At 29.9% G+C, this 26,374-nt stretch overlaps 4 protein-coding genes across 6 annotated transcripts; 2 read left to right on the top strand and 2 right to left on the bottom strand.

The window, feature by feature from the left end:
- Positions 1-545: 545 nt before the first annotated feature.
- LOC107068797 (multicopper oxidase 3) lies at positions 546-8,895 on the top strand. The gene is made up of 11 exons (XM_015325557.2): positions 546-936; positions 2,416-2,486; positions 4,106-4,398; positions 4,827-5,037; positions 5,137-5,417; positions 5,499-5,622; positions 5,763-5,983; positions 6,086-6,272; positions 6,398-6,613; positions 6,697-6,915; positions 7,355-8,895. Exons 2-11 carry the CDS (start codon positions 2,423-2,425, stop codon positions 7,711-7,713), a joined length of 2,175 nt encoding a protein of 724 aa, XP_015181043.1. The 5' UTR covers positions 546-936; positions 2,416-2,422; the 3' UTR covers positions 7,714-8,895.
- Positions 8,896-9,038: 143 nt separating this feature from the next.
- On the bottom strand, positions 9,039-10,930 carry LOC107068798 (BRISC and BRCA1-A complex member 1). The gene is made up of 3 exons (XM_015325558.2): positions 10,789-10,930; positions 10,590-10,708; positions 9,039-10,138 (listed from the first exon to the last, which is right to left on the bottom strand). The coding sequence occupies exon 3, from the start codon at positions 10,076-10,078 to the stop codon at positions 9,173-9,175; it is 906 nt and encodes a 301-aa protein (XP_015181044.2). The 5' UTR covers positions 10,079-10,138; positions 10,590-10,708; positions 10,789-10,930; the 3' UTR covers positions 9,039-9,172.
- Positions 10,931-18,420: 7,490 nt separating this feature from the next.
- On the top strand, positions 18,421-25,779 carry SC35 (SR family splicing factor SC35). 3 transcript variants are annotated; one of them, XR_016177337.1, is made up of 6 exons: positions 18,421-18,752; positions 19,356-19,499; positions 19,600-19,802; positions 20,040-20,128; positions 22,511-23,092; positions 25,337-25,779. XR_016177337.1 is itself a non-coding variant. In XM_015325515.2 (4 exons), the coding sequence occupies exons 1-3, from the start codon at positions 18,571-18,573 to the stop codon at positions 19,799-19,801; spliced, it is 528 nt and encodes a 175-aa protein (XP_015181001.1). In that variant the 5' UTR covers positions 18,421-18,570; the 3' UTR covers position 19,802; positions 20,040-22,080. The 3 variants fall into 3 exon arrangements, 1 of the variants encoding a protein (XP_015181001.1); XR_001476051.2 differs by lacking the exon at positions 25,337-25,779 and having other exon boundaries at positions 22,511-23,267; XM_015325515.2 differs by lacking the exons at positions 22,511-23,092; positions 25,337-25,779 and having other exon boundaries at positions 20,040-22,080.
- Positions 23,639-26,226, bottom strand: frj (membrane bound O-acyltransferase domain containing farjavit). The gene is made up of 7 exons (XM_015325514.2): positions 26,015-26,226; positions 25,151-25,425; positions 24,881-25,032; positions 24,585-24,793; positions 24,172-24,493; positions 23,882-24,094; positions 23,639-23,722 (listed from the first exon to the last, which is right to left on the bottom strand). Exons 1-6 carry the CDS (start codon positions 26,224-26,226, stop codon positions 23,882-23,884), a joined length of 1,383 nt encoding a protein of 460 aa, XP_015181000.1. The 3' UTR covers positions 23,639-23,722.
- Between the last annotated feature and the right edge of the window lie 148 nt (positions 26,227-26,374).

Here is a 26,374-nt window from a genome sequence, read left to right as displayed (position 1 = left end):
ATTTGTACGCGAAATGCTATTATCTGTTTTTTAGTTAATATTCATTTTGTTGATATCTATTTATTTATAGTCTATCTAAATGAGAATGCATCGCCATTATGTTAGATAACCGAACGAAATTCATTAACTTTGTAAGTAGTATTCTCGAATAATATTACTTGGAGAGAAATTAAAAAGCAAAAGATTTCCTTTAGATATACCAGATAAGATTGGTGGATGATAATCAATAAATATTTCTTGACGTCATTTAATCTCTTCTATCCGTTTTCATTCATTTACAATGCTAGGAATTAGTGTTGACTGATTATGAGTATTAAAACGTTTCTTTTTTTCTCTCTCTCTCATTTTTTTTTATAATTATGCGTCTGCCGTTAAGTCCCCGTTTTGATCATCGGATGATCAAATAATTTAATGATCGAAGCTACTGTTGCCACTTTACGTGGAAAATCCATTGACGCTATGCGATTAATAAAGAAAAGAACAGGGAAAATTTAAACAGTATGTGGTTTATCTGTATACCTGTTATTCAGGTATCATCGCATACCTGCTGTTTTACCATCACGTGAAGTAAGGGGCTCTGTTGCTGGAGCACGTGTGGGGTACACACGACCTCCAAAGGAAGACTTGTATAGAGAACCGAACACACTCGCTTCGGTCCAGTATTCTGTAAAGCTTTGACTCGTTGAAGTGGCAGACACATTTTTATTCACCCTATCAGAGAGACGAAGAAGAGGAAGAGGAAGAGGAAGAAAAAGAAAAAAAAAAGAAGAAAGAAAAGTGAGTGTAGGAGACTTCGACAAGATCTACGGATAGATTGTTATAAATACTCGTGGTGTGCTCGTGTATTTAATTATTCTTACGATAAGTTCGCGATCAGTTGTGTCCTATATAAGGAGTATCTGCTGATTTCTGATAAGAACTTACAAAATACTTTAGGTAACATTTCTTTTTATTTGGAATTTATAATTCTATTTCGTTAAATTTTTTTTTTTTTAATCATTTGCCATTTATATCTAATTAATTTATTTAATCGGATTGTGTGTAAGTAGAAAATAAGAAAGATATAATATTTTATGATTTCAGGATTGTGATGTAAGATATATTGAAATATTATTGAAATAATTTCTTTCTTCTAATAGATTGTCTAATTGTAAAATATATTAGTGGTTGATTTAAACTGTGTGATATCAAAATGTATGAATATTATAATTTTTCTATGAACTTTTTTAATTGTGCCAATTGTTGAGTTGGAAAATAATTTTTTATTGAAATATTATTTTTTTATTTAATATAACGTGAATTTTGTAAGTAGTTACGAGTATTTCATTTGAAGAATATTTTGAAGGTAACATTGATAGATATTTTAATTATTTATTTTGTTCACTTGTTATGATTGCTTGATTCTTTCTATTCATGTAAAATAACGCGATAGACATTTTAATGATTAATTTTATTAGTTGTTGCAGTGATTTGATTTGAAAATAATTTTATTATAATATTTTGTATTTATAACGAAAAGGTGGATAAGATGGGAAGAAATATTGAAATTTGTTTAAAAATAATCTAATATCTTTGGTATTTTTAGAGGAAAATACGGTATAATTTAATGAAGAATACGTCTCCATTAATTTGTTCTTCGAAATGTTTAGTGCGTAAGTAAAACGGTGTTCTCTCTGTTGTGACATTACTCCTCTCGTTTGATGTTGCAAGAATGCATATTAGGAATTTCGACATTCTGTAATCGCAGTTTTCTATTTGTACCGCTTCTAGCAACCTAGTTTGCTTCTTCTTAAAAATTCAACTTAAGAATATAAACATTCCCAATTGAATCTCCGTTTTTATAACAAATAGAACTTTTATCAATTAATAAGAACAATTGTCTTCAATTAAAACGATATTATTTTATTGTTTACGAAACCAAGAGACTAATTATAGCGTCAATTGGCATTTTCTTCTTTTTTCTTGTTTTTTGTTGAAATTATTTTGATTACTTGCTCATTTTGCGTTGTTAAACTTTCTCTAAACCCATTTTATTAGAACTTAATTATAGAAGATCCATTTAGTAGACAAACGACCATATTCGCTATCGACAGTGAGATAACCACGAACGTACATAATTCCACTTCACTTAAATAGATTCGGAAGGTAAATCGCGCCGAGCGAATGGAAAATTCAAGTAATTTCCTTATCGCCTCGAAGCGAAAAAAGAAGTTGCTCGATCTCATCAGCGTGATCACTCTCGAATATTAATCATTCTACTCTTATTTCAAGGTTCTTTTCATTTTACTCAAAGAAAGAAAAGCTTTCTTTTTTCTTTTCTTCTTTCTTTCTTCCTGTCTCTTTTTTTAATTGTAGAACAAAAAAAAAGAAAAAAGAAAAAATAAGTTAATTACTTTTATCTTTTATCTGTTGCAGTTCAATAATGATAGCTCGAAGGTTACTGTTATTACTGTTACAAATACATCTCGCACGTTACTGTTACTCAGGTGAGTCATCTTCTCAATCGAGCCTACGTAAAACATTCGAATCATATGATCGTACGCTTCCTGATATCCGGGATTTTAATTATTCATTCCTTTTGATATTTAGAGGAAAAAAATCAACTAAATATATATGAAAAACCTGTTCGTTCGTTCGTTCGTTCGTTCGTGCACTGTTGTATTTACGTTCGAAAAATTAATTAAATTCATTTAAAGGTACGCACGATTCAAATAATTCCATAATCACACGCACATGCATGCACAGTTGAGAGCGATGACGATATCACGAACGTCATGAAAATTCGATGACGTGAAGATTATCAAACGTTATGTTTATTAATGTAAACGTAACAAGTCTATCATTTTTTATTTTTCTCTTGTTTTATACTTTAACGCGTTGTGTATCCAAAGTCCTGTACTTTTATATTTATTATTTTGAAAATATAATGTAATAATTATTATTCAAAATATTATCTACGATAGATGAAAAGTATCGATGAATAATTTTGATCAAATTTTTGTCAAGTGATTTATCATTAATGATATTATTGTGACATATAAGGTAGTTTTCATGAATTTCACTTTTTATGTTCTATTTTTAATCTTCAATGTGTTAACAAGATATTTGTAATCACTGTATATGTGATGTGTATATGTACATGCATACATGTAACGATAGGATTATATAATTGACGTACGATGAAACTTGGGATCTTTTTTTTTTTGTATTTTTATCACTGTATTAATTTGTTGGAAGAGATTCTCACGAGGGCAAGTAACAGTTTCTTCATGGCACCGTACAAAATCTTTATTCTGGTATCCTTTCGAATATTATGCAACGACAAAATGTTTCACGACTTTTATTTATCGCTTATGAATTCGTTATATCGTCCATTTACTTTTCTTTTTATTACAATTTATAACAAAATTTTACTCAAAAACATTCATAATTATTTAATTAAATAATTTATCTTCGTTTAATGTGAATTAATGTTAATTTTTCAATTGCGTATTTTTTTTTTTTAGTTTTTTTATTAGACAAAATTTACATAAATTTACATGATAAAAGATGATAATGATTTATTTTACGATAGTTGCTAGACAATCTAATGTAAAATGGATTTAAATGTTTTCTCAATCAAGTTTTTCCAATAGGGTGTGTTTTCTTGATGTATTCCTCGCATGAATATTAATCGTACAATCGATAATTAAAATCTTTAGGATTGTTAGGATGCCTTTTATTTTTTTGTACTCATAAATTAAAATCATGCTGAAAGAAACACGTGCGTACATATCTCGTAGCAATAAATCGGATCTCGAGTTAACAGAATTTAAATATTATTTCCTTTTCACTTTTACTTAAATGCTTCTACTAGTATTTTTTGTTTATTTTCCTTTACATCCAATATGTTAATTCGTTTAAAATTAACTGAAAAACAAGAAGTTAAAACATGTGCAAAAGCTAAAAATAAATCCAATTACGAAGTTTATTTACGAGGAAAATTGTTTTTTTATAAAAGTTTCATTTCTACGAATTTTACCATTTATATCGAAACAATTTTTTTTTAATGTTTCTTTTATTTAGTGATTTCTTCCTACAATTAATTTCTATCTTTCATAATTAGAGAAAACTTTAATAACAGTCTACAATGACATTGGACTGACACCGATCGACCCAGAAATCGCAGATACGATCGATTGGAACAAACATTATTGTAAACGACTTTGTAAAGATGGATCACCACCTCTGGATTGTTATTACACTTTCAAAATTGAATCTTATCGTACGATGAGCAAAGCCTGTTACAATTGTCCATTAAATTCTACCGATTGTTTCCGTCCTCACTGCATACCAGCCGATGGGATTAAAAGATCAATTTTGGTTGTTAATCGGCAGTTGCCTGGACCATCGATTCAGGTACTTAAAATAGCTATTTTCTATACTATTAATAGATAAATACTCATAATGAGTTATTTGGAAAATTTTAAAGAAATAATTATTTTCTTTCAAAATAATTTATTAAAAGATCATTAACAGAGACTTTCCTATCAACCCAATATATATGCACCTACATATATAAATAAAATGAACTTTTACAATTGGATAAAAGTACAATTTATTGGAGTTAATAAATTACTTTTGAAAACAAGATAATAAACACAAATATATACAATTGTTCTGTTTCAATCAACTAAACCGACAAACGCTTTCTTTACATTACATTATATAAGATCTCTCGTTAATATTTACATTAATAACGAAAAGTATGGCTATATCTTAATCTTGCCTTATCTTTGCGTGTCTTTCGATGAGTAAGATTATAAATTGAAAAATTTGAATTGTAGGTTTGTCTAGGTGATAGAGTAATAGTCGACGTTATTAATTTATTACATTCCGAAAGTACTACGATGCATTGGCATGGACTGCATCATCACAAATCACCCTACATGGACGGTGTACCGTACATTGCTCAATGTCCGATTCCCCCGGGATCAACTTTTCGGTACAATTACATTGCTACTGAAATTGGTACCCACTTTTGGCATTCTCATATAGGTGAGTTCAATTTAAAACAAGGATTAAAATAATTTGTAGTTTTTCAAATTTTGTACACACTTCAGTATTTATTATATATTTAACCTAATTATTTGGTAGGTTTCCAAAGAGGTGATGGTCTTTTTGGACCTCTAATTGTTCGTGCACCACCCTCTAAGAATTGGCACAAGGATTTGTATGACGTGGACGAATTTACATTAACCCTTTATGATTGGACTCATAATATGGGTAACGACATGTTCCTTGCACATCATCACTCGAATGGCGATAACAAACCTGTTAACTTACTCGTTAATAGTTTGGGACGGTACAAATCTAATAATAGCGATATTGATGCTATTTCCATGAGAATGCCTTTAACGACATTTACTGTTAAACAGGTATGAATCATTCTTGAAAAAGATTATTTTTATTTGATTAGTCTTGCACAAGGAGGATTTTAACAAATTTTTCTATTACAGAATTTAAGATATCGATTCAGACTGATAAACGCTGAATTTCTTAACTGTCCCATCGAAGTTTCCGTGGACAATCATACTCTTTTCGTCATTAGCTCAGATGGACGTGATATAGAGCCAGTAGAAGGTAAGATATGCAAAAATCATACTTTTCGAGCTTATTTATTCATCTCTATCAATAGATGTTCGACATGAAAATGACACGCATAGTAACATACGCGTGAATTATATATACCTACCTCTATTGTTTTTAATATAATCTTTCAGCCGAATCTTTAGTAAATTACGCTGGCGAAAGATTTGATTTTATTATTAATATGGACCAAGAAATTGATAATTATTGGATCCGGTTCCGTGGTTTGATGGACTGTGACGAGAGATTCCTTAGTGCTCATCAAGTCGCTATTCTTAGATACGAGAATGCTAAAGGTTTAGAACCAGAAGGAGAAATTTCCTATGATCGTCCTCCAAATAATCTACTTGGATGGGTAATTTTATATTTTATTATAATAAATAAAATTATAAATGAAATTTAACTAAAAATGATTCGTATTGATGCAATGAATATGTTGTTGTATTTGTTTGAACAGAAAGTGAACGCGTTAAACGAGGGTACAGAATCGAATAACAGTCTTAGCATACCATTGCTTACTTCTTTGGATGAAAATGACGAAACGAGTATCGAAAAAGCGGATTATCAATTTTACGTGGCCTATGATTTTTATGCTAAAAATAATCCACATTTCCATCGGGAAGGTCTTTACGGATTTGATCAAAGTAATTATCTGTTATTTTAAAACAATTTTATAAAGCTGCTACCTAATCACAAAATAATATGATATGCGTATGGTTGATTGGTTATTTGTTTATGATAAAATACTACAATTGATTTTGTTTTACAGTAAACGATTGGTCACAACGATTGTTCACGCCACAATTAAATCACATATCAATGAAGTTACCATCCTTCCCATTACTTTCGCAACGAGACTTAATCGAGCCTAATCAATTTTGTAACTCGAGTACTGTAACAGGATGCGATAAGAAATTTTGTAGTTGCACTCATGTTCTCCAAGTGAAATTGAATAGCGTCGTTGAAGTGATACTCGTGGATGAAGGTACATTTAATTTCTTGCTATATAAATAATTGTTTTCAGAAAAGAATAATATTTTATTTATGTTATTGATTATTATTCCACAGGTATTACTTACGAAGCGAATCATCCATTTCATATTCACGGCTATCAGTTTCGCGTTGTAGGAATGGAAAGACTAAGCAAAAACGTTACAGTAGACGAAATAAAAAGATTGGACGCAATTGGCAAGATAAACAGGAAGCTTGACCATGCACCGTTGAAAGACACAGTGACCGTTCCTAACATGGGCTACACCATTATTCGATTTTATGCAGACAATCCAGGTAAAACATTTTATTATTAACATTTTATCGATTGGTAATTGGCTTTTTGGTTTTTAACTCTTATCAACATTTTTTGGGAATGTATATTTACTTTACAACATATACATAAAACATTTCTTTTAAAGAGGCATTAGATTTTTGTTAAGAGAGAGAGAGAGAGAGAGAGAGAGAGAGAGAGAGAATGTTGTAAAATTCAAATAAAAACGTTCTATTATATTATCCGAATTTATGCAAAACAGGGAAGGTCTTTTGTGATTGGCGACTCTTATCATGATTCATAGATAAAGTATTGATAGCATTCTACGTCAGATCAATTCATGAAAATTTCCTAAATAAAATAATCGTTTCCTTAATCATTTCATTTCAATTTAGTTTTATTATACCATCGTATTTCTGACTCATCGATGGAAATAATAAATTCCTTCAAAATAATTTGCAGGATATTGGCTATTCCATTGTCACATCGAATTCCATGCTGAAATCGGTATGTCCTTGATCTTTAAAGTGGGTGATCACGAGGCAATGCAACAAGTCCCACATGGATTTCCACGATGTGGTGATTGGAAGCAGTCCTTCGATGAAAATCCAAGTACCAATACAACATCAACACAAAATAGTTCAACAACAAATTCGAAAGAAAATGAAGTTGAATTATCAAACGAATTACAATCATATATGAGTATAACTCCATTGCTACAGCAAAGAACTGATTCTTCCTCGCCTAATCTTACCACATCAACACATTTGCTAACTCTTTCCATCATTATTTCCGTTATTCTTAACGTACTATATTTGTAGTTTTTATATTTAAAACAAAATTGTTAGAAATATGACATAATTTTCTATTACTTTTCATTAGTGGTAACAGACCATTGTAAAAAGTGTATTTTAACAGACACTATATTCTACGTACTTACATTTTTATGTTTTTACTTGAAAGGATTTCAAGTTCTAAAAGAATTACCAGTAATGTATGAAAGTATGTTGTCACTGTGATATATTAATTATGACTGGCAATGAACTTGAATGGCCTCCTTAAAATAGGAGACTTCCTACTTTAAGAAAAAATGTACCCTATTTTGGATTGTGCCTTGATAATAATGAAAACATACAATGATAAGTCGTATGTATATACTAACAATAAGTACTGATTTATATTCAATAACCATACTTCAATTACCCATCAGTATTCGAATCCATATTAATTCTCTTTACCTAACAAAAATCCATCTACATAACTAACATTATCAATCATCAATTATAGATCATTATTATCATTTTGACATCGTAATTTTAAGAAAGTATTGTGATATTTAAAATTAAGTTTAATTAAATTATAGAATTAATGAAAGTATATTTAAAAATCATCGATTGTGACGTTTCATTGCTTTTTTCCTTAATTTCATATCGTTTTTCCATTTCATATTTAATGTAATATCTCATAACAATTTCTTATTTAGCAATGTATTCGATAACTTGTTGTTCTTTTTTTTATTTTATGTGATTGTGTTTGTCCTGTGCCTTTAATAAAGAAATTAATTGTTTAAAAAATTATAAAATTTTGTATCAAATAAAATTAGCATCTACGGAGTTTTTTCAAAAAGCTTTTAAATTCTGAAACTGTTTAGAATTGCTAGTAACATTTGTTTAATTTATGAGAAAAATTCTGTTATTGATGAATCAACACAAACATGGTTTTTTCGATTTAAGAAATGCAATTTCTCAACAAATTATAAAACAATGTTATGGTAAACCTCAAAAGCAATGGAAATCCTCAAAAAGAAATATTTAAAAGTATAATTGCATAACTTTCGCATAATATGTAGAGTGATTTGAACGATTAAGTAAGTCAACATGTTAAAAATGTTCAAAATGATGAGAAATTCTGATTCAATGAGATAACTCCTTCGTGCTGCGAATGTAATAAAAATGTAAAAAATGTAATATTTTGAAATTACAAAAAATGATTGACATTCAAAATATCACGTATAATTTTTTAAATATGGAATCCATAAAGCACAATTTATACAAAAGATTGAAAGTTTAAATAACACAATGGAGGTTTTATTTTACTCACCAAATACGAATTTGCAATGCATAACAATGAAAACAAGAAAACAATATCAAAATTATAATAGTTTTACTATAAATAAGTAATACCATTTGTGCATGGTACATTATTTACAATGTAATTTAGTTGTTCATTCAAATATAAAAATTATAATAACAAATGAACAAAATAAAGTTAAAGGAATATTTAATTGCTTGTAAGAATAGTTTCATTAACACTATAACACGTATCTTCTTGAAGTGGTCGTTGTAATGGATGAGCCAATAGTTTGGCCATGTTATCGTGCAATTTAGCAGCATTTCTTCCTACTTCGTAGACATGACAAAAATGACATATGTCCAAAGAAGTTAATTCATTGTAAACATCGTCACATAAATTTTCCGTAGTTGGTGGTTCATGTACGTATAAGACGTCCAAAAAGAAATACGGATTGGAAGTAATTTTAACTAAACATTCACTTCCACTTGGTCCACTGCACTCATAAAACTTCGGTATACAATTAGATCTTGAATATATCAGAATAACACGAGTCGTAAAATCAGGTAGAAGATTAACGCAATTATCCTTAGGTACTCTAAACAATATCTCTTTAAATATTAGTCCCATATTAAATGTTTTTTCTTGATTAATGCTTTCTTCTATAGTATCAAGATAATTCAAAATAGTTTTGACATTGTTTGTGAAGTCACTGATCCAGCGTACAGTAGAAGATTCTAATATCATAAGACCATACTCGTGCTTTCTTTGTATCGTAGATTTGGCATTGATGAAAGTTTCTACGACACGCTTGATCATATACAAGGGAGAATAAGATTCACCTGTACCAACTTTAAATGGCGTACAGTTCTCTTCTTTGGCGGTATCAACGACAAATAAAATCTTCTCAGGTATATTCACTTCAGGTAAATTTCTATTGTTTTCTTGAACGGTATTACTACTTTGACTGTTTACATTTTGAATTGATGTACCACTGTTGGTATTTGACGTTGGCATTTTTGATTGTTCTGAAGTATTATTTATAGCGGCAGAAGTGAACGTAGCAGCAGATGTTAATTTTGCTGACATTGCATTCATTTCTTCATTCCAATTCATAGGCGTTGATATGTTCCCTTATTTACGTTAACATATATTCTGAACTGATACGTTCCCTATCTAATATCAAATTAACATCATAATCAGACAATGGACAAACGCGTGACATATACATATATATATATATATATATATATATATATATATATATATATATGTTATATTTTTTTTTATTAATAAAAAAATATAAAATCAATTTTCAGCGAGAATTATAAGTAATTTTTGCTGACGTGATATATATTGACATGAGTTATATATATACTTATATATACATTTACTGCTAATACTTTTCTTTTAGGTTAGAATAATAGAATTTGATTTTTATAACACTTAATTCTTTGTGGAAGGAAAGCAAAATGATCATTCTAATTTTGTTATATATACTGTCTTTTATCTTTTAAAATTAATAAAACATATCAATATTAATAAATTAATTAATTGTTTAATACATAAGGACATATTTTTGATTATTAAGAAAAATTAAAAGTTTACATTTACAAAGTATACTTACTTATTAATTATTATTTCGTTATTAAATATTAATTTAATATTATTGCATTTAATATTAATGCAAGTATATATAAGTTAAACGGCAAAGTTGATAAGTCACGTTTAACACACACATTACACCTAAAAGATCAATAAAATTACAGTCTACGTTTTCATTAATTCTTCATTACGAATGATAGGGGTCAGCACAATTGCATTACCTTATCAACTGTTTCAATTATTCAGAAATAAATATATATTTCAATGAAAATTGCTTTTCATTGTTTTTTATTTATTCTTTCAAATTTATATTGTAGTTAGATCAAATTACGGAGCCTAGATACCAGGAGGGCGATCGACATAGGAAAATAACTAGCAAATGCGACTGGAAAGAAAAGGAAAGATTATTTTCAGAGATACGCCGCTAGGTCTCGTTATGTTCGCTAATGTCAAGTTTATAACGTCATATTTTTCATGGACAATTGTTGACAATACTGCATCATTAGCAATTGTATTAATGTTTTTTTAATTTATAAAAAGTAATACTTATTTAAAAATGGTAAATAAATCTATTGTTCATCGGTGTACAAGTGGACGAGTTAAGGATCATAATAAGAATGCTAAATTAAATAAGAGAAATACGTTTTTATTTACTGTACCTTAGGTAATATAAACTTAATTGATAGTTATTAATTACAAATATAAAAAAATGCAATGATGCAAATGTTTTTTAACTCTTCTTATGCTATAGAAATTTCTAGTCTTGTAAAAAGTGTAATTTACGATAATAAATTACAATTTACTTTTAATTTGACTTTTTAAATTTAGTTTTCCATCCTTTACTCAATTGCGACTAGGTAAGATGATACTTTTTCAACCCCAAACTATGGTTGAACAAGCATCAATTCCTACAATATCAAATAATGTGGATATGATAGAAAGTGATCCAAAGAATATATTTAAGAAGAAAGATACAAATATATTATTAGAAGAGCAAATTGTCAAAATTCAGAAAGAAAATGAAGATTTGCGTAATCAGGTTTAACAAGCAAAAGCAGCATGTTATGCTGTTGAACAGAAAGAAAATGAAGAACTTCATTTTAAAAGAGAAACTTTGGCTGCATCCTTAAATAATGATCAGATTAAAGTATTACAAAAAGGTCGCTTGAATCAATGGTCAAATGAAAGTATTATTAAAGGTCTCAAATTTAGATTTGCTCTTTCAGTTCATGGTCTTGATTTTTTGAGGAATAGTGGTTATCCACTGCCATCGTCTAGCATAATAATGAGAAAAATTCAAGACAAAAAATTGAATTTTGGAATATTCGAAGGTGTTTTACAGTTATTACATTTCAAAGTCGAAACTATGGATACAACTGATAAATTTAGTGTACTATCTTATGATGAGATGTGCTTTAGCGAACAGCTTGATTATGACAAAATTTCAGGAGAATTTTCTGGTCATGCTACACTGGGAGCCGATAAATCTCTATTGGGACAAAAAATATTTGTGGTGGTTATTAGAGGTATAAAAAATAAATGGAAACAAGTGATTGCTTGCCACGTTACTCGTAAAGAATCCATAAATCCAATTCAAGTAAAAATTTGATTCTAGATTTTATTTCCAGTGTAGAAAAATGTGGATTTTGTGTTCTTTGACTTTCCCCAGATTTGAACGGCAGAAACAGATCTTTTTGGACATATTTGAAAATAACTGTAATGAAAAATGGCAAGAGAATTAATTCATTTCATTACAATGAGCATGAAATTTATGTATCGCCAAATGTTTGCCATCTATTAAAAAATTTTAAATCAACTGTTTTAAGATAGCTAGTGTATCTGCTAGCTGAATTTGTTGAAATGAAAAGCTTATCAACAAATGTAGTTAATGGTTCGCACATAGTTAATTTATGGAATTATGAAGTATCAAATGTTGGAACAAAACGGTTATTACACCATCTTAAAGAGAGGACATTGAGCCATCAAATTTTGATAAAATGAATGCAGCGGTTCGTTTTTTTTTCGCTTAAAACTGCGAATGCACTACAAACTGCAATAGAAATGAAAATTCTACCCGAAGAAGCCTTAACAACAGCAAAATTTATTTTAATAATAGAAAAGTGGTTTGGCATTACAGCATCTAAAGTACGAAAGCTTCTATCACTGCAGGAAACTGTGATCAAAAATATATATTTCCACACTCAGTGATAGATCTTTTCCAAAATACTGTTTTTCAAGAAGGATGGAAGCCACTGAATTATGGTTTTGTTCTTGCCACTTTTTCATTTTGTGATATTGCTGAATATTTATTTGCAAATGAATATGACTTCATATTGGGAAATCGTTTCACTCAAGATGGAACAGAAAGAATCTGCGATTTTTCCCAATGTATCTTCGGGTTATAAGTTTGAGAGGTACAACCCATCGGTCAGCTGTTGTCTGCCGGTCCTTGTCCTCATTATATTGTTTGTATAGCTTTTTGTTCAGAAGGAAACATCAGATGGTCCCTTAATTGTTCAATTTGCTGAAGCGTATAGATACCGCTGGTGGCGAGAGTGCTTGGTGCGATATATTTCCATGAAAGCCTTGTTTTGTTTCAATATTTCAGGTGTGAGTACATCTATTGGGTTAGATGTTAGTCCAATCCATCCGTGTTCTGCAGCGTAATCATTATTCTGCATCGAGTGTAACGATTAACTTTGTATTCGATGGTTCGAAGCAGTTAAATATGGGTGCGTGAGGCGTTCAAACATCAGGCTGGATATTGCGATCAAATCCGATGAATTCTTCCATGATGTTTGTGGTGGCGAGAACCAGAGCGACGTGACGCAACATTTTCTAATACATGATATCGTACTTGTTACATGCTTATGATCGAGGAGAGTCTTGGGTATTTGCATATGATAATGATTCGCTTACGGAGAGAGTCTGAGGTGTATAGCGGGTGGGGTTCGTCGCTTCTCCAGTCTCAGAGTAGTTTATTTTGAAAGTAACATTTCCTTTTATAAAAATTGAGTTTAGTCAGGATAAGAGAAATGACGAATACCACAGTGTGTAAAGTATATAAATTTGAATTTTAGTTTCTATATAATTTTAATCTGTCGACGTGTACTGTCCTAGTTTTACCCTCTTTGATTTCTATGGTCGCATTGTTATTTTCTAACAATGTTATCAACTTAAAGGGATCATTGTAAGTGTTGCCGAATTTTCCCTGCTTTACTGCTAATAGTAAGACATCATCTCCGACTTTTAATTCCTGTGATACAACTTTACTATCGTAATATGCTTTGCTTTTGATTTTTGCCTCCTCCAGGTTTTTGCGAGCGAGGTTTTGCAATCTATCCATTTCGTCAAAATGGTCGTTTAAGGCAGGATTCTACTTTAATCACTCGAAAAAAATGGTATTTTTGTCAATTTTTTATGAGAAAACTAAGAAAGATATTAATGTAGGGTTTGTTGTTCTTTCTAAATATACTCTTAAATTACATTAAAAAATTTTTTTTATTTATCTTATACGCTCTATATACATTGGACAGGCCTTTGAACAGAACGCCTAAAAATAGACTAGCCTCTGCGCTGTTGATAAAATCTTGAGATCGGATTATTTGAAATGAAAAATTCGAATAGTTTTATGTTCACAAAGACTACAGTAACCGCTGGTAGCAGATTTTTTCATTTACAAGCAAAAATAATAAAATGGCGTCAGTTGCAAAAAAATGATCAAAAAATCTCATTTTTTTCTTATTTTTTGCAAAAAAAAATGATCAAAAAATCTCATTTTTTTCTTATTTTTTGAAAAAAAAAAAAAATAGTAAAAATGAAAATTTTTTTATAAATCTGCTACCAGCGGTTGATATATGTGTATAGATTACGAGGGCGGATTGATATTGAAGCTACCTAGCGCTAGATAGCAGCACAAATACAAAAACTTTTATTTATTTTGAAATTGCGATCTGTTAAACGTCAACTGTTAAAATTTCATCCAAATTCATCGATTAGTTTATTTGTTGTAGTCGTTTGAAGTAAGCAACTTTTGTGTTTCTTGAAAAATGGAAAAAAGTGAATTTCGTGCAGTGATTAAACACTATTATTTGAAAGGGAAAACGGCGAAAGAGACAAAAGAAAAGCTCGATAAACATTACGGTGAGTCTGCTCCGTCAGATTACATGGTAAAATATTGGATTGCTGAATTTAAACGTGGCCGAACAAGCACTGCAACAATACCATCAACAGGAAGGCCAAAAACGAGTTCGACAGACCACTTCACAGCGGTGTTTGGACATGATAAAGCGTAATCCTGTTAATTTTTGGCGTCGATTAATAACTGTTGATGAAACGTGGGTCCACCACTACACACCTGAAACCAAAAATCAATCGAAACAATGGGTGGAACCTGGTGGAAGTGCTCCGAAGAAGGCGAAGACAGTGAAATCAGCTGGCAAGGTTATGGCCACTGTATTTTGGGATGCACACGGAATATTGCTCATCGATTATCTTGAAAAAGGATCCACAATCACAGGAAAGTATTATCGTTCATTATTGGATCAATTGATTGATGCAATCAAGAAAAAACGACCACATTTAAAGAAGAAAAAAGTGCTCTTTCTTCAAGACAACGCACCGGTTCACACAGCATTAGATACGATGCTAAAATTACGTGAAATACACTTCGAATTGGTTGATCATCCACCTTATAGTCCAGATTTAGCTCCTAGTAACTTTTTCCTGTTTCCAAACTTGAAAAAATGGCTCGCAGGAAAAAGATTCATCTCAAACGAAGAAGTGATTACCGAAACTAACGCGTATTTTGATGGGTTCCCAAAATCGTATTATTCAAATGGTATAAAAAAGTTGGAATATCGTCTTACTAAGTGTATTGAGCTAAAAGGAGACTATGTTGAGAAATAAATGGTTTTTGAAAAAAAAAATGTTTTTTTCCTACTTAGGTAGCTTCAATATCAATCCGCCCTCGTATGTGGTAAAAATTTCAGACGAATCGAATAGCTAGTTTTGGAGATTTTATAAACAAGCGGTATAAAAACGTGATTTCGAGAAAAACGCATTTAAAGTTTTTTTAAGTAAAAATTCGCGGAAAACGTTAACTTACGTTTAATCAGCGATACCTGTACCATATACTATGCCTTCTGACTGCTCCAGAAGATAATGTTCTTCAAGTCTAGCTTGTCTTTTTTTTGTTCTGCTGTCTTTGAAAGCTTCAGATGAGCGGCGATTTTCTTTGACAACGCGCTCGTTGTCTCGTTTGCTGGCATACTGAACAGCGGTTTCGCCGATTGTAATGCCCATTACCTCCATAATTATTAAAATTGTTTGAAAACCTTCATTAAATATTCATGCCGCAGTAAGGCATGCAATTTTGGCAATTTTAACTGTTTTATGTTGCATTTCTTAGCTATTTTCCTAAATACGGTAGATATGAAATTTCTACCTTGATCGGTAATTATGGCACGAGGAGCTCCAAAAAGGCAAATGTATTCCTGATAGAAAGCTTCGGCGGTAGCTTCGTCGCTGATCGAGGCTAAAGGTATGGCTCGAAAGAATTTGGTTAATAAGTCTTGTACAGTTAATATATATGAATTTCGTTTATGGATCATGGGGAGAGGCCCCACGATGTCTAACGCTACTTTATCGAAAGCACGACCGGGAGTATCGGTGAGAATCATTGGTTTTCTTGGTTTTACTCGAGTTATTTTTCTTATTTGACAGGTCTTACATTTGTTAATGAAATTCCTTACATCTTCCTTCATATTCTTCCAAAAATAATAGTTTCTGATGCGGCAGTATGTTTTGCTCATGCCCTTATGATCTCCCGTAGGGAATGAGTGATATTCCTTTAATATAGTGATTTTTTCGTCCTCAGAAGGAATACGAACCAATGATTACGGCTAAGTCGGTTTCAGAAAATATTTGTTTGAGTTTGTTTTCTATAGTTCTCCACGGAAGATCACCCATGTAATTCGTTTTTGCAATGCTAACTGAATTTATCCCTAATTCAGTGACTACTTTTTTTAAATTTACTAATTTTTTATTGCCATGCACTTTTTTCATTGCTAAATATCTGCCATATGCGATTTTTTTTTTTTTAATAAAAAATTAAAAGTATCTTGGTATTCTCATGTAATTTTAATATTATGTTATTTAAGTATACAGAAACCTAAAATTAATTTGCCAAGTGTTTGTTCGCTTGTTAAACCTAGAATAAGAACGACAAACTTATGAAAAGTATTGCAGTATGATGGTGTAGTTAGAGAGAGATAGTTCAGAGTGCAAGAGAGATAGACAGCCACGGTGGCGCAACTGACAAGTTTACAAGATGGTATTCAGTTCCACAAATCTTTTGTAGACGATAAACTTTATATTTGTTATTTTTTATAATATTCAATTTCTGTGAAAATCTATTCTTTATCTATTCGTAATAAGTTTCTGTATACTTAAATAACATAATATTAAAATTACATGAGAATACCAAGATACTTTTAATTTTTTATTAAAAAAAAAAAAAAATCGCATATGGCAGATATTTAGCAATGAGAAAAGTGCATGGCAATAAAAAATTTATGTTTGATAAATCTATCTAAAGTCAATAAATAGAAAATTAGGCTTCTCAGCATTCTTTTAAAATCTAGGATTATTACCTGTACAGGTAGGATGCGCACTAGTAAACGCAAGACCTACGGCCAGCCAAGTAGTGCAGGTTCTAACCGAAGGATCAAGAAGAACGACATATCAAAAAATCAGTTCACCCACAACTCTCTCTCGAAAACGTTGCTAGTTCCCGGACTATAAATAAATCCTACAATTATTTGACTCTTGAAACTGTGCATTCGTCAGATTCTCTGGAAACTTAGTTTTTTGAAGGTTTCACTTCTTAACACGTGTGATCTGCACACATGATTTTTTATTCTTAATAATGAGAATTTATTTTAAACGTTAAAGTCTTATTTTATTTATTAAAAATAATTTCTTATACTGAAATAACATTTTATCACAAATATTATATATACATATGTACTGAAATTTATTTTTAAATATTATTATATATTTTTTTAATAACTAATTTAATAATTAATACCAGGAAATATTACCGATCGATAAAATAAAATAATAGTTTGATGGTGATAAATGTCTTACCAGGCGAAAAGATGAAGTAATTACTAGTACCGCTGAATGGCGGCACATATATTTCCGCTCAGTAAAATAAAGTAATTGTTATTACTGCTAGATAGCGACACATATTTTACCAGTCGGTAACAAAATACATTTTCCAATATATTTCTGTTAAATGATTGAAAATGAATGTAACGTAAATTATTTTTTATATGATAAAAATAAACGTATCTTAACATTATTATAATATTTGCTTCTTCCTAAAAACGAGATTGTTATTTTTACCTTTAAACATATTATTTTCTAGATTATTTTTTCTCACTGGAAAATGTTATCTACATACTTTTGAATATGTATATTTAAAGAAATTCAAAAAGAAATTGTTGTAAATTATTGCATTGGCGTTTTCTTTTAAATACTATAAATAATTATAGTTGAGAAACACTGATAAATAGTACTATCTTATGTATATTGCAGTATATATATAAATACATGTATATATATATCAAAATTATTTATATATAGATGGACATGTATAATCTATATAATATATTTTAACTATATTTTTAAGAATAGTCACATATTTTAAAGAATATTTTATATAAAAATTAAATAAAATTTATTTTGTATAAATAGATTGAATAATGGTTTTAAAATGTTCATCTGAATAACGTAGTATCGTCCATATTTCTCTCCATATTCCCGTGATGCTTCGCGCCGAATCACTTTCGTGTTCTTCCGTCGTCGTTGCTTCCGCACGCCATTTTCTATTAGAGTGTATGGTTCGTTCGTGAGTTATACACGTTAACGTTTACATTTCTTAATATAATACAACTGGTTGAAATAGTGACAAATTAGAAAAAATAAATATAGCGAATATGAGTTACGGTAGGCCACCGCCGCGTATCGACGGCATGGTGTCCTTAAAAGTTGATAACTTGACTTATAGAACGACGCCAGAGGATCTCAGGCGTGTATTCGAAAGATGTGGAGAAGTCGGTGATATCTACATACCACGAGATCGTTTCACTCGTGAAAGTCGTGGTTTTGCCTTTGTAAGGTATGTATTTAGTTATTTTCTTATCTAAGAACAAAATAACATAAATTTGTAATATTATCCTATATGTGATAACAGTACCTGTGTAGGTATGTGTTACATCTTACCAACAGGCTTCTGTTCAATGGCATTTTTGTGACGTCATCTTAAAAAATCGTAACTCATAAATAATAATTCATTATAATAATAAGTAGAATATATTTTCTTCGTTTCTATTCGTTATCTATAAGATATATTTTTGTGGTTTATAACTGTTGTGCCAATTTCTACTTTGGTAAATGATGTTTCAAATATGGGAAGAAAAAAGCGAACATGTATTCATGTTCATTTGAACAAAAAATATGTTTGCATGATAGATATTAATATATTTTTTTAGTTACAATTTATTATGATCATAAAAATGTTTCTATTAATAATATACTTTGTACTATGTAAGATTAAAGGAGGTGGCTAAACATATAATATGTGGATTATCATCGAATTAACTGAAAGTTTAATTTAAATGCGTTTCAAACAATTATTTTTCTAGTCATATTAATGATAATATCATGCTTTTTATATTATACAAGTATCAAAGGAATTAATTTGATTAATAACTTTTTACAGATTCTACGACAAACGTGATGCAGAAGATGCATTGGATGCTATGGATGGGAGGTTGTTAGACGGTAGGGAACTTAGAGTTCAAATGGCACGCTATGGTCGACCAACCTCTCCTCATCGAAGTCGTGGAAGTCGTAGACGTGGGAGGTAATGTTATATTCTTTTAACATATTGCTACGTGCCAAGGTATTCATGAATGTTTCCTGAAGACAAAGATAAGCATTTTGATTTGATTTTGTATATTTAGGTCACGCAGCCGTAGCAGAGATCGCAGACGATCTCGTACACGATCACGTAGTAGATCTCGTAGTCGTGATAGAGATCGTAGACGTTCCTACAGTCGTAGCCGCAGTCGTTCTCGCTCTGATAGTAAAAGTTCTCGTGGGAAATCTCGTTCTCGTAGCAAGTCTCAAGAACGACAAAAAGACAGTCGTTCAAAATCAAGATAAGGTAAGCTGTATTGATATAATCAACATTTTTATATTGTTTTATTTTGATGCAACGAATAACACAAGCCTATATTTGTGAATAATTGTAATATTTTGTTTTTGCTTTAGTGGGTATAAATTAGCTAAATTGTTCACTTTATTGTTTCATATTAATTGATTAGAAATATAGGCAGTAATATAGGCAGCAAATTTAATATATTCTAATATATTGTATTAATAATATTATGGGATTTTGCAGATACTGGAATAAAAGGATACGAGTACAAGCAAAATGATTTACATCCTTCGACCCACCATATTATCTGTCTTGAGAAGAGATTTGAAAAGGTATTCTATTACTCTATACCTACAGCACCTCTGTAACATATTTTCATTCAGAGTGTCATTTATATTTATACATTAATTCTGAATACGTATTGTTCTCCGGTTTTTTTTTGTTTTTTTTTTTGTTTTTTTTTTTTTTTAAAGAACTAAAACGTAAATTCTAGTTTATTGTATTACTTTTTACATTATTAGTCTAACTTTACCAAATCAAATTCTTGATTAAATATTTCATTTGATTTTTCTTACATTAAGCATTATTGTTTAATGTGATACTTTTGTATGTTTGAAAGGAAAGAAAACTTGTAATTTTCTATTGTATACAGACTAATTAATTGCAATTTACTGTATATCACAATTACCAAAATTATATTGTATTTGATGGCACTTGTACTACATTCTATAGGAAATATCACCCATCACTAAACGTCTATGAATAGTAATCTGTGTTTATTAATGATAGTAGAGTCACACTAATTTCATGTAGTCGAGTTTGATAGGAAAACATTGAAAAATTAGTATTTCTTTTAAATTGCAAAAAAATAATCTCTCGTTCGTTCGTAGTCGTCATGCGTTCGTGTACGCGTATGTGCATTATAGATACATAAATACAAACAAAAAAAAACAACAAACAAAAAAAAACAACAAAAAAAAACAACAACAAAAAAAAGAATAAGAAAATAGGGAAAAGGAATAAATATTATTATCGGCAGAATAGTCAATATTAATATATTGTACAGGTCTTTTCAAAACAATTCTAACGATTATTAAATACACTGAACGACAATAAATCTGTGCTTCTTTAATGTACGAGTAGAATGAACGATATCTTAATTGCTTCATTTAATTTAGTTTGTACATAATGAATAGACAGGTTCATTGTCAACTAGTGTATTTATATATAATGTTGTTTTAACAATGTTGGTCATTTGACGACATATTGGATATTTTGAAAACTTGAAGAGAAATGATTACATTCAATATAATGTTTGCAAAATTGATCCATTTTTGAAATAGAGTATTAATACTTGTTACATTGATAAATTAATACGAAAGATGATATACATTTAATATTAAAATATTTTTTGATTCTATTTTTTTTTTCTCAATAACTCTATTGGCGCAATTAATATGTCCTTTATTTTTTTATTTATTATTTTCAATCCAATGCAATTAATAGTTACAATAAAACAAACAAAAAATACTTCTAAGTTATATTGAGATATTATTTTTTATTATAATTATGAGATTGCCCACAGTGGGCAAAAAGGACTAATAATATTCCTGGAAATAGTGTAATGGTGTTAATGTATAATGGTAATTAGCAGGTAATGTAAGATACACACAGTTGACTAAATTTTATACGTAATTAATATTACATCGCAAAACGTCTTTTTGATTTTTCAATTTTCAAACTATTCTTAAACAATGAAAAGTCTCATATTGAATGAAAAATTTTTTTTTTACAATATATATTTTAGAAGTAAGATATGCGTTTCTGTAATAATATAGGTTTACTAATGTAAAGTTTTGTCAGATAAAAATAAAGCATAAAAAGACATAGACGATAACACTTTTCAGACAAATTTAAATGTTAATAACTTTATAGTAACTTTTAGTGTGTGTTATACAAATTTTAAAGTTTGCAGTTTAACTTAACTTATTATAATAGTTAAATGAGCTTTTTTCTTAACAAAAATTAATAACATTTGCTGCATATATTTAAAGGATTATTACAAAATTATAACGAACGTGTATTTTATGATTTAATATAATTGTTGAAATTTTTTACAATCTGTATATAAATGTTCTATCTGTGAAAAATAATTGTGTAAACAAAATGAAAGTACTATTGTAGGAATTAACAGTTTATAAATATTGTAATTATTATAAAGATACAATAGTGTATTGAAAATTTATATTGTAATCAGAATACGATTAGTTTGGAAAATGTTCAATACGTCTTATGGAACGTGATTTTAGTAATATCCTGTAATATTGTGTTACTACTTAACTCTTTGTGGATGCGATAAATAATATTTTAATGTATGGCACAATACAATTAACATATTAATTTTATGTTCCCATAGAAATAAAGCTTCATTGTTGAAAAGTGTTATTTTTATAATAAACTTTGTTCAATTAAGTTTTGCTTTAAGGATTAGGAAAAACGTAGCTCTATAACAATACCGTCCACAAAGCGGTTATTTAAAAACAAATAAAAAGAGAGAGAGAGAGAATTACTTTTATATTAAGTTTTTAATATTAAGTTAAAAATAATATGTTTATTAACTGTTCAACAGTTATTCTTAATGAAACGTTAAAATCCTGTCATGGATATATCATATTATCTCGGTATAACTAAGTTATAATTTTATGGTGCCACAGGCGGTGGAAAGGAGTGGCGTGGCGAGTGTAGCCGATGATGGGGTAGCTGAGAGTAAGCTGTAAGCCGAGTAAGCAGGGCTGTAAGCAGTTTGCAGTAGCGAGCGGTTGGTGGTCTGGTGAAAGCAGGTTCGCGAGAGATTGATGCGAGAGAGTGTGCGAGCGAGCAGTCTCTTTGGGGGGTGATCGCACTGCAGAGAATTTGCGGATGGTACGGTCAAACGCAGAGAATAAAAAAGCAGAACGCAATCAGAGCAGCAGCACGCGGTTGCTGGTCGCAGAGACATCGTTCCGGGTAGCAGGTAGCACGTGAGCATATCACCAGACACCTCGCGAACGAGATTACGCGTCAGCTGATAAGTTACCACATCTATCTTAGTTGTCAATAATTATTTGACCAATTATTTGACCAATTATTGGCTATCGTTTTCGACACTTGCCGCCACATAGTCAAATTAAACTAGGTGGAATTGTGCTCGAAGAATATCACATTTTTTTCTCCGTTCTTTCTTTTTTGTGTTTTTCTTCTAGGTTCTTCGATATATATATCTCACAACAGGATTTTGGTGTTAACATATTACAGAGGTAAGCCATGAAAATTATTTACTATATATACATATATATGTGTGTATTTGTGTGGTGTGCATATATATATATAGCATATATAATATTTCCTCTTACCCATCGTTATGTTTAACTAATCATTTAAGTTATATATTTATTGATGTAAGGGCTATTAATAAAAATTTTCTTTCACTTATTATATGTGTATATTTTGTTTTTTTTCTTTTGCTCTTATTCTCCATTTTTATCCTCGAACTTATTCTAGTATTATGTATTTACACTACTATAATATTATTATTATTATTATTATTATTATTATTATTATGAATTATTACGAATTATTACGAATTTACAATTAATCCCTTAATTATCAATCGCAAATCATTAAAGTCTACGGAAAAGGCAATTATTTTGTAATACATACTTACGTATGTATATAATGTCATGTTCCTTCTTGCTGTGCAGGAAGACAGTATTAGTTCGGCCGTACTGGACCAAAAATTTTCGTGATATTCCTTAGGCGAATTTCAACCTATTGTAGCAGACATCTATCACAGAATTCGTATGTTCTTTTCTTTTTTTTTTTTTTTAATTCTTATAAATCCGTTTTCCTTTAATAAGAGTGCAGTGTATTCTTTTATAGCTGATAACCTAATGATATTTTTACATGTTTTTAATATTGTATTGTGAGTGTTTTTAATCGTTTATTTATGGTAGTTAATTATTAGTTGATAGAAAAATAAATAAATATATATATATATATATATATATGTATGTATATATGTATATGTATTTTTGTTTTTCTTCTACCTATTTGTTCTTTTCTGCGTTCTTCTTTATAATATAGGGTTTCAATAATCTGGCTACTATATATAGTATAAGAGAGCTAATATGACCAAGATAGTATAGATTTGCATAAAATTGTAATATTTGTCGGAAGTCGAGTAATAGAAACGGTACACCCAAATAAGCCATACAGGAAACTCTCATAGCCCATAGAGTAAATGTCCAGATTTTCCAACCCTATAAGAAATGAAAGAGCGTTTAGAAAAATATATTTATATATATTAATTATAATTCTGATAAATGTTAATACTGACGATGCTATCCTTTTCATGTTGGTTGTGGAACTTTACTAACAGATCTTCTAGTTGTAAATAAAATGGAACTGAACATATGCAAACATAGTAACCAACAGCATATCCATGCCACAATGCAGACAGAGTTAATGTCATCATAATTCTTAACGGTTTAAATGGAAATCTTTTGTATATGTAAACTCCCATCCAATATTGTATGCAAGAATTCCAGTATTTCATACAGGACCTAACTAAATGACAAGTCTCCACTTGCCATATGTTCATGTTATGTATGGTTTCAAAATCATATGGTTCTTGTGTTATTTTTTCCTTATCTGTACATCTATGTAAAATGGAATGATGTATATAGTTTGAAATTTATGTAAAATAATATTTAAAAAATCCATGCTTCCCAAGTAGACAAATTTCCTTACATTTCTTCAAATTCTTGATAATTACGTGGTCCCAATCCAGGTGCAGTTTCACATCTGGTCGGGTAACCACCTACTCCAGCCATCTGACATGCACATTCAGACAAAATTATTCCAGAAAATAGTCTTAACCGAAATGTTGCAAATACCGGGTATGTGTAGAGCCATCTGTATAATAATGATCGATTTGCATATTCTTCAGATACGGTATACTAAAATAGAAACAAAATGAATCGTAATTATGCTTATTATTCCTTATCTATATTGTTTTGTATGCTTAAAACCAAAGTTCTTTCTACCTCTGTAGGAAATGTATAATTCATTATGAGAAAGAGTACAGACAATACTGTAGCTTGTTTTAATTTATATAATGTTAGAGGCCATGGATCGATGTAATCAGAAAAGGGTCTATGTATCGAATCCCAATATGTTCTATAACGATAGTAGGGACCTGTGAAGAACACAATAATATAAATGCATGTTTATGTTCATTCCTATCGATATTGTTGTTGTTGTTATTGTTACATGTATATTTTTTAACTCTAATTAAATATATTACGTTGAATTACCAGTCAAAACTCCCATGTAACTTAGACCGTAATGGAAAACATCCATAAAAGTAATTTTTTTTAAAGCCACAGAGTTAACTCCTTGAGGATCATTTGGTATCTTCATAGCAGCAGCAGAGTTTATTTCAAATGCCAATCCGGACAACTTCAATGTAAGAATCATTTGAACTAAATTTGTATGTGCAGGTGGTACCGGCATACCAACCAAGTGTCCCAATCGGAAGATAATAAGTAAATAAAAAAATGAAAAGAATAAACTTGCTAAATGGCATATTCTGTAAATAAAAGATAAAAATGTAGTAAAATATTATGAGATAAACTTTGAAGAAGAATACACCTATGAATTTAATATTATATGCACTTACATATCGCAGCATGTAGATGTACTATAGAATATAATTTTTTTTTTATGTATGTAGTAGGAACCAAATTACAATATTATGCTATTTAAATAAATACTAAATATTCGATCACATATTAATCAATTTTATTTGAGAACATTTATCATAATAGAGCATAATTACTTCAATTAATTTCCCGTGAAAAAAAGAAAAATAAAATAATTTAGAATTTCGAATTCTAAAATTATATAAAAAAAAAAAAAAAAAAAAAAAAAAAAAAAAAAACAAGGTGCAGTAATAGATGTAATTTCATTTGGAACTTTGGACTCTGTATTCGTATTACAAAACAAAAAAATAAATTATGAAATATTCAACGATTTTATGCTTATTTCGTTGAAATACTTTGTTATATAAATGTCAGATTAAAACCAAAATATTTGAACTTCGTATGTTAATATTTAATAGATGAAAATGTCTTATATTGCTATTCTTATGACTACGAAATAGATCGATTGTGTCGTACTTCCAAGAAAGCCTGGTCACGATGACCGCATTAATTAACAGGCAGATGAGGGGGTGCATCACATGAGTTCCAGAAACAAGTATAATTAAAAGTAAGCCAAAACTTGTACTGATCCATTGTCTCTCGTGAGGATTTTTAAACTTTCGATAGACAACTCCGAAAGCTACACAGGAGAGTAACAAAGATACGTAAATGACGTCATCACGAAACATGGTTCCTGTACGTGCTCACTAAGAGGACTGAAGGGGACTCCAAGCGGTTCAAAGTGTATTTGTATATGCATTGCGGTAGAATACTTAATGCCATCTAGCGGAAAAATGATACTTAAAAATACAGGGCGCAGATAACAGCACACCACAC

This window comes from Polistes dominula, unplaced genomic scaffold, assembly GCF_049000335.1.
Source record: "Polistes dominula isolate Pdom_NZ unplaced genomic scaffold, Pdom_raw_medaka contig_28, whole genome shotgun sequence".
Taxonomy (NCBI): Eukaryota; Metazoa; Arthropoda; class Insecta; order Hymenoptera; family Vespidae; genus Polistes; species Polistes dominula.
Note: the sequence above shows the minus strand (reverse complement) of the source record. Positions and strands in the feature narration are given on the sequence as shown.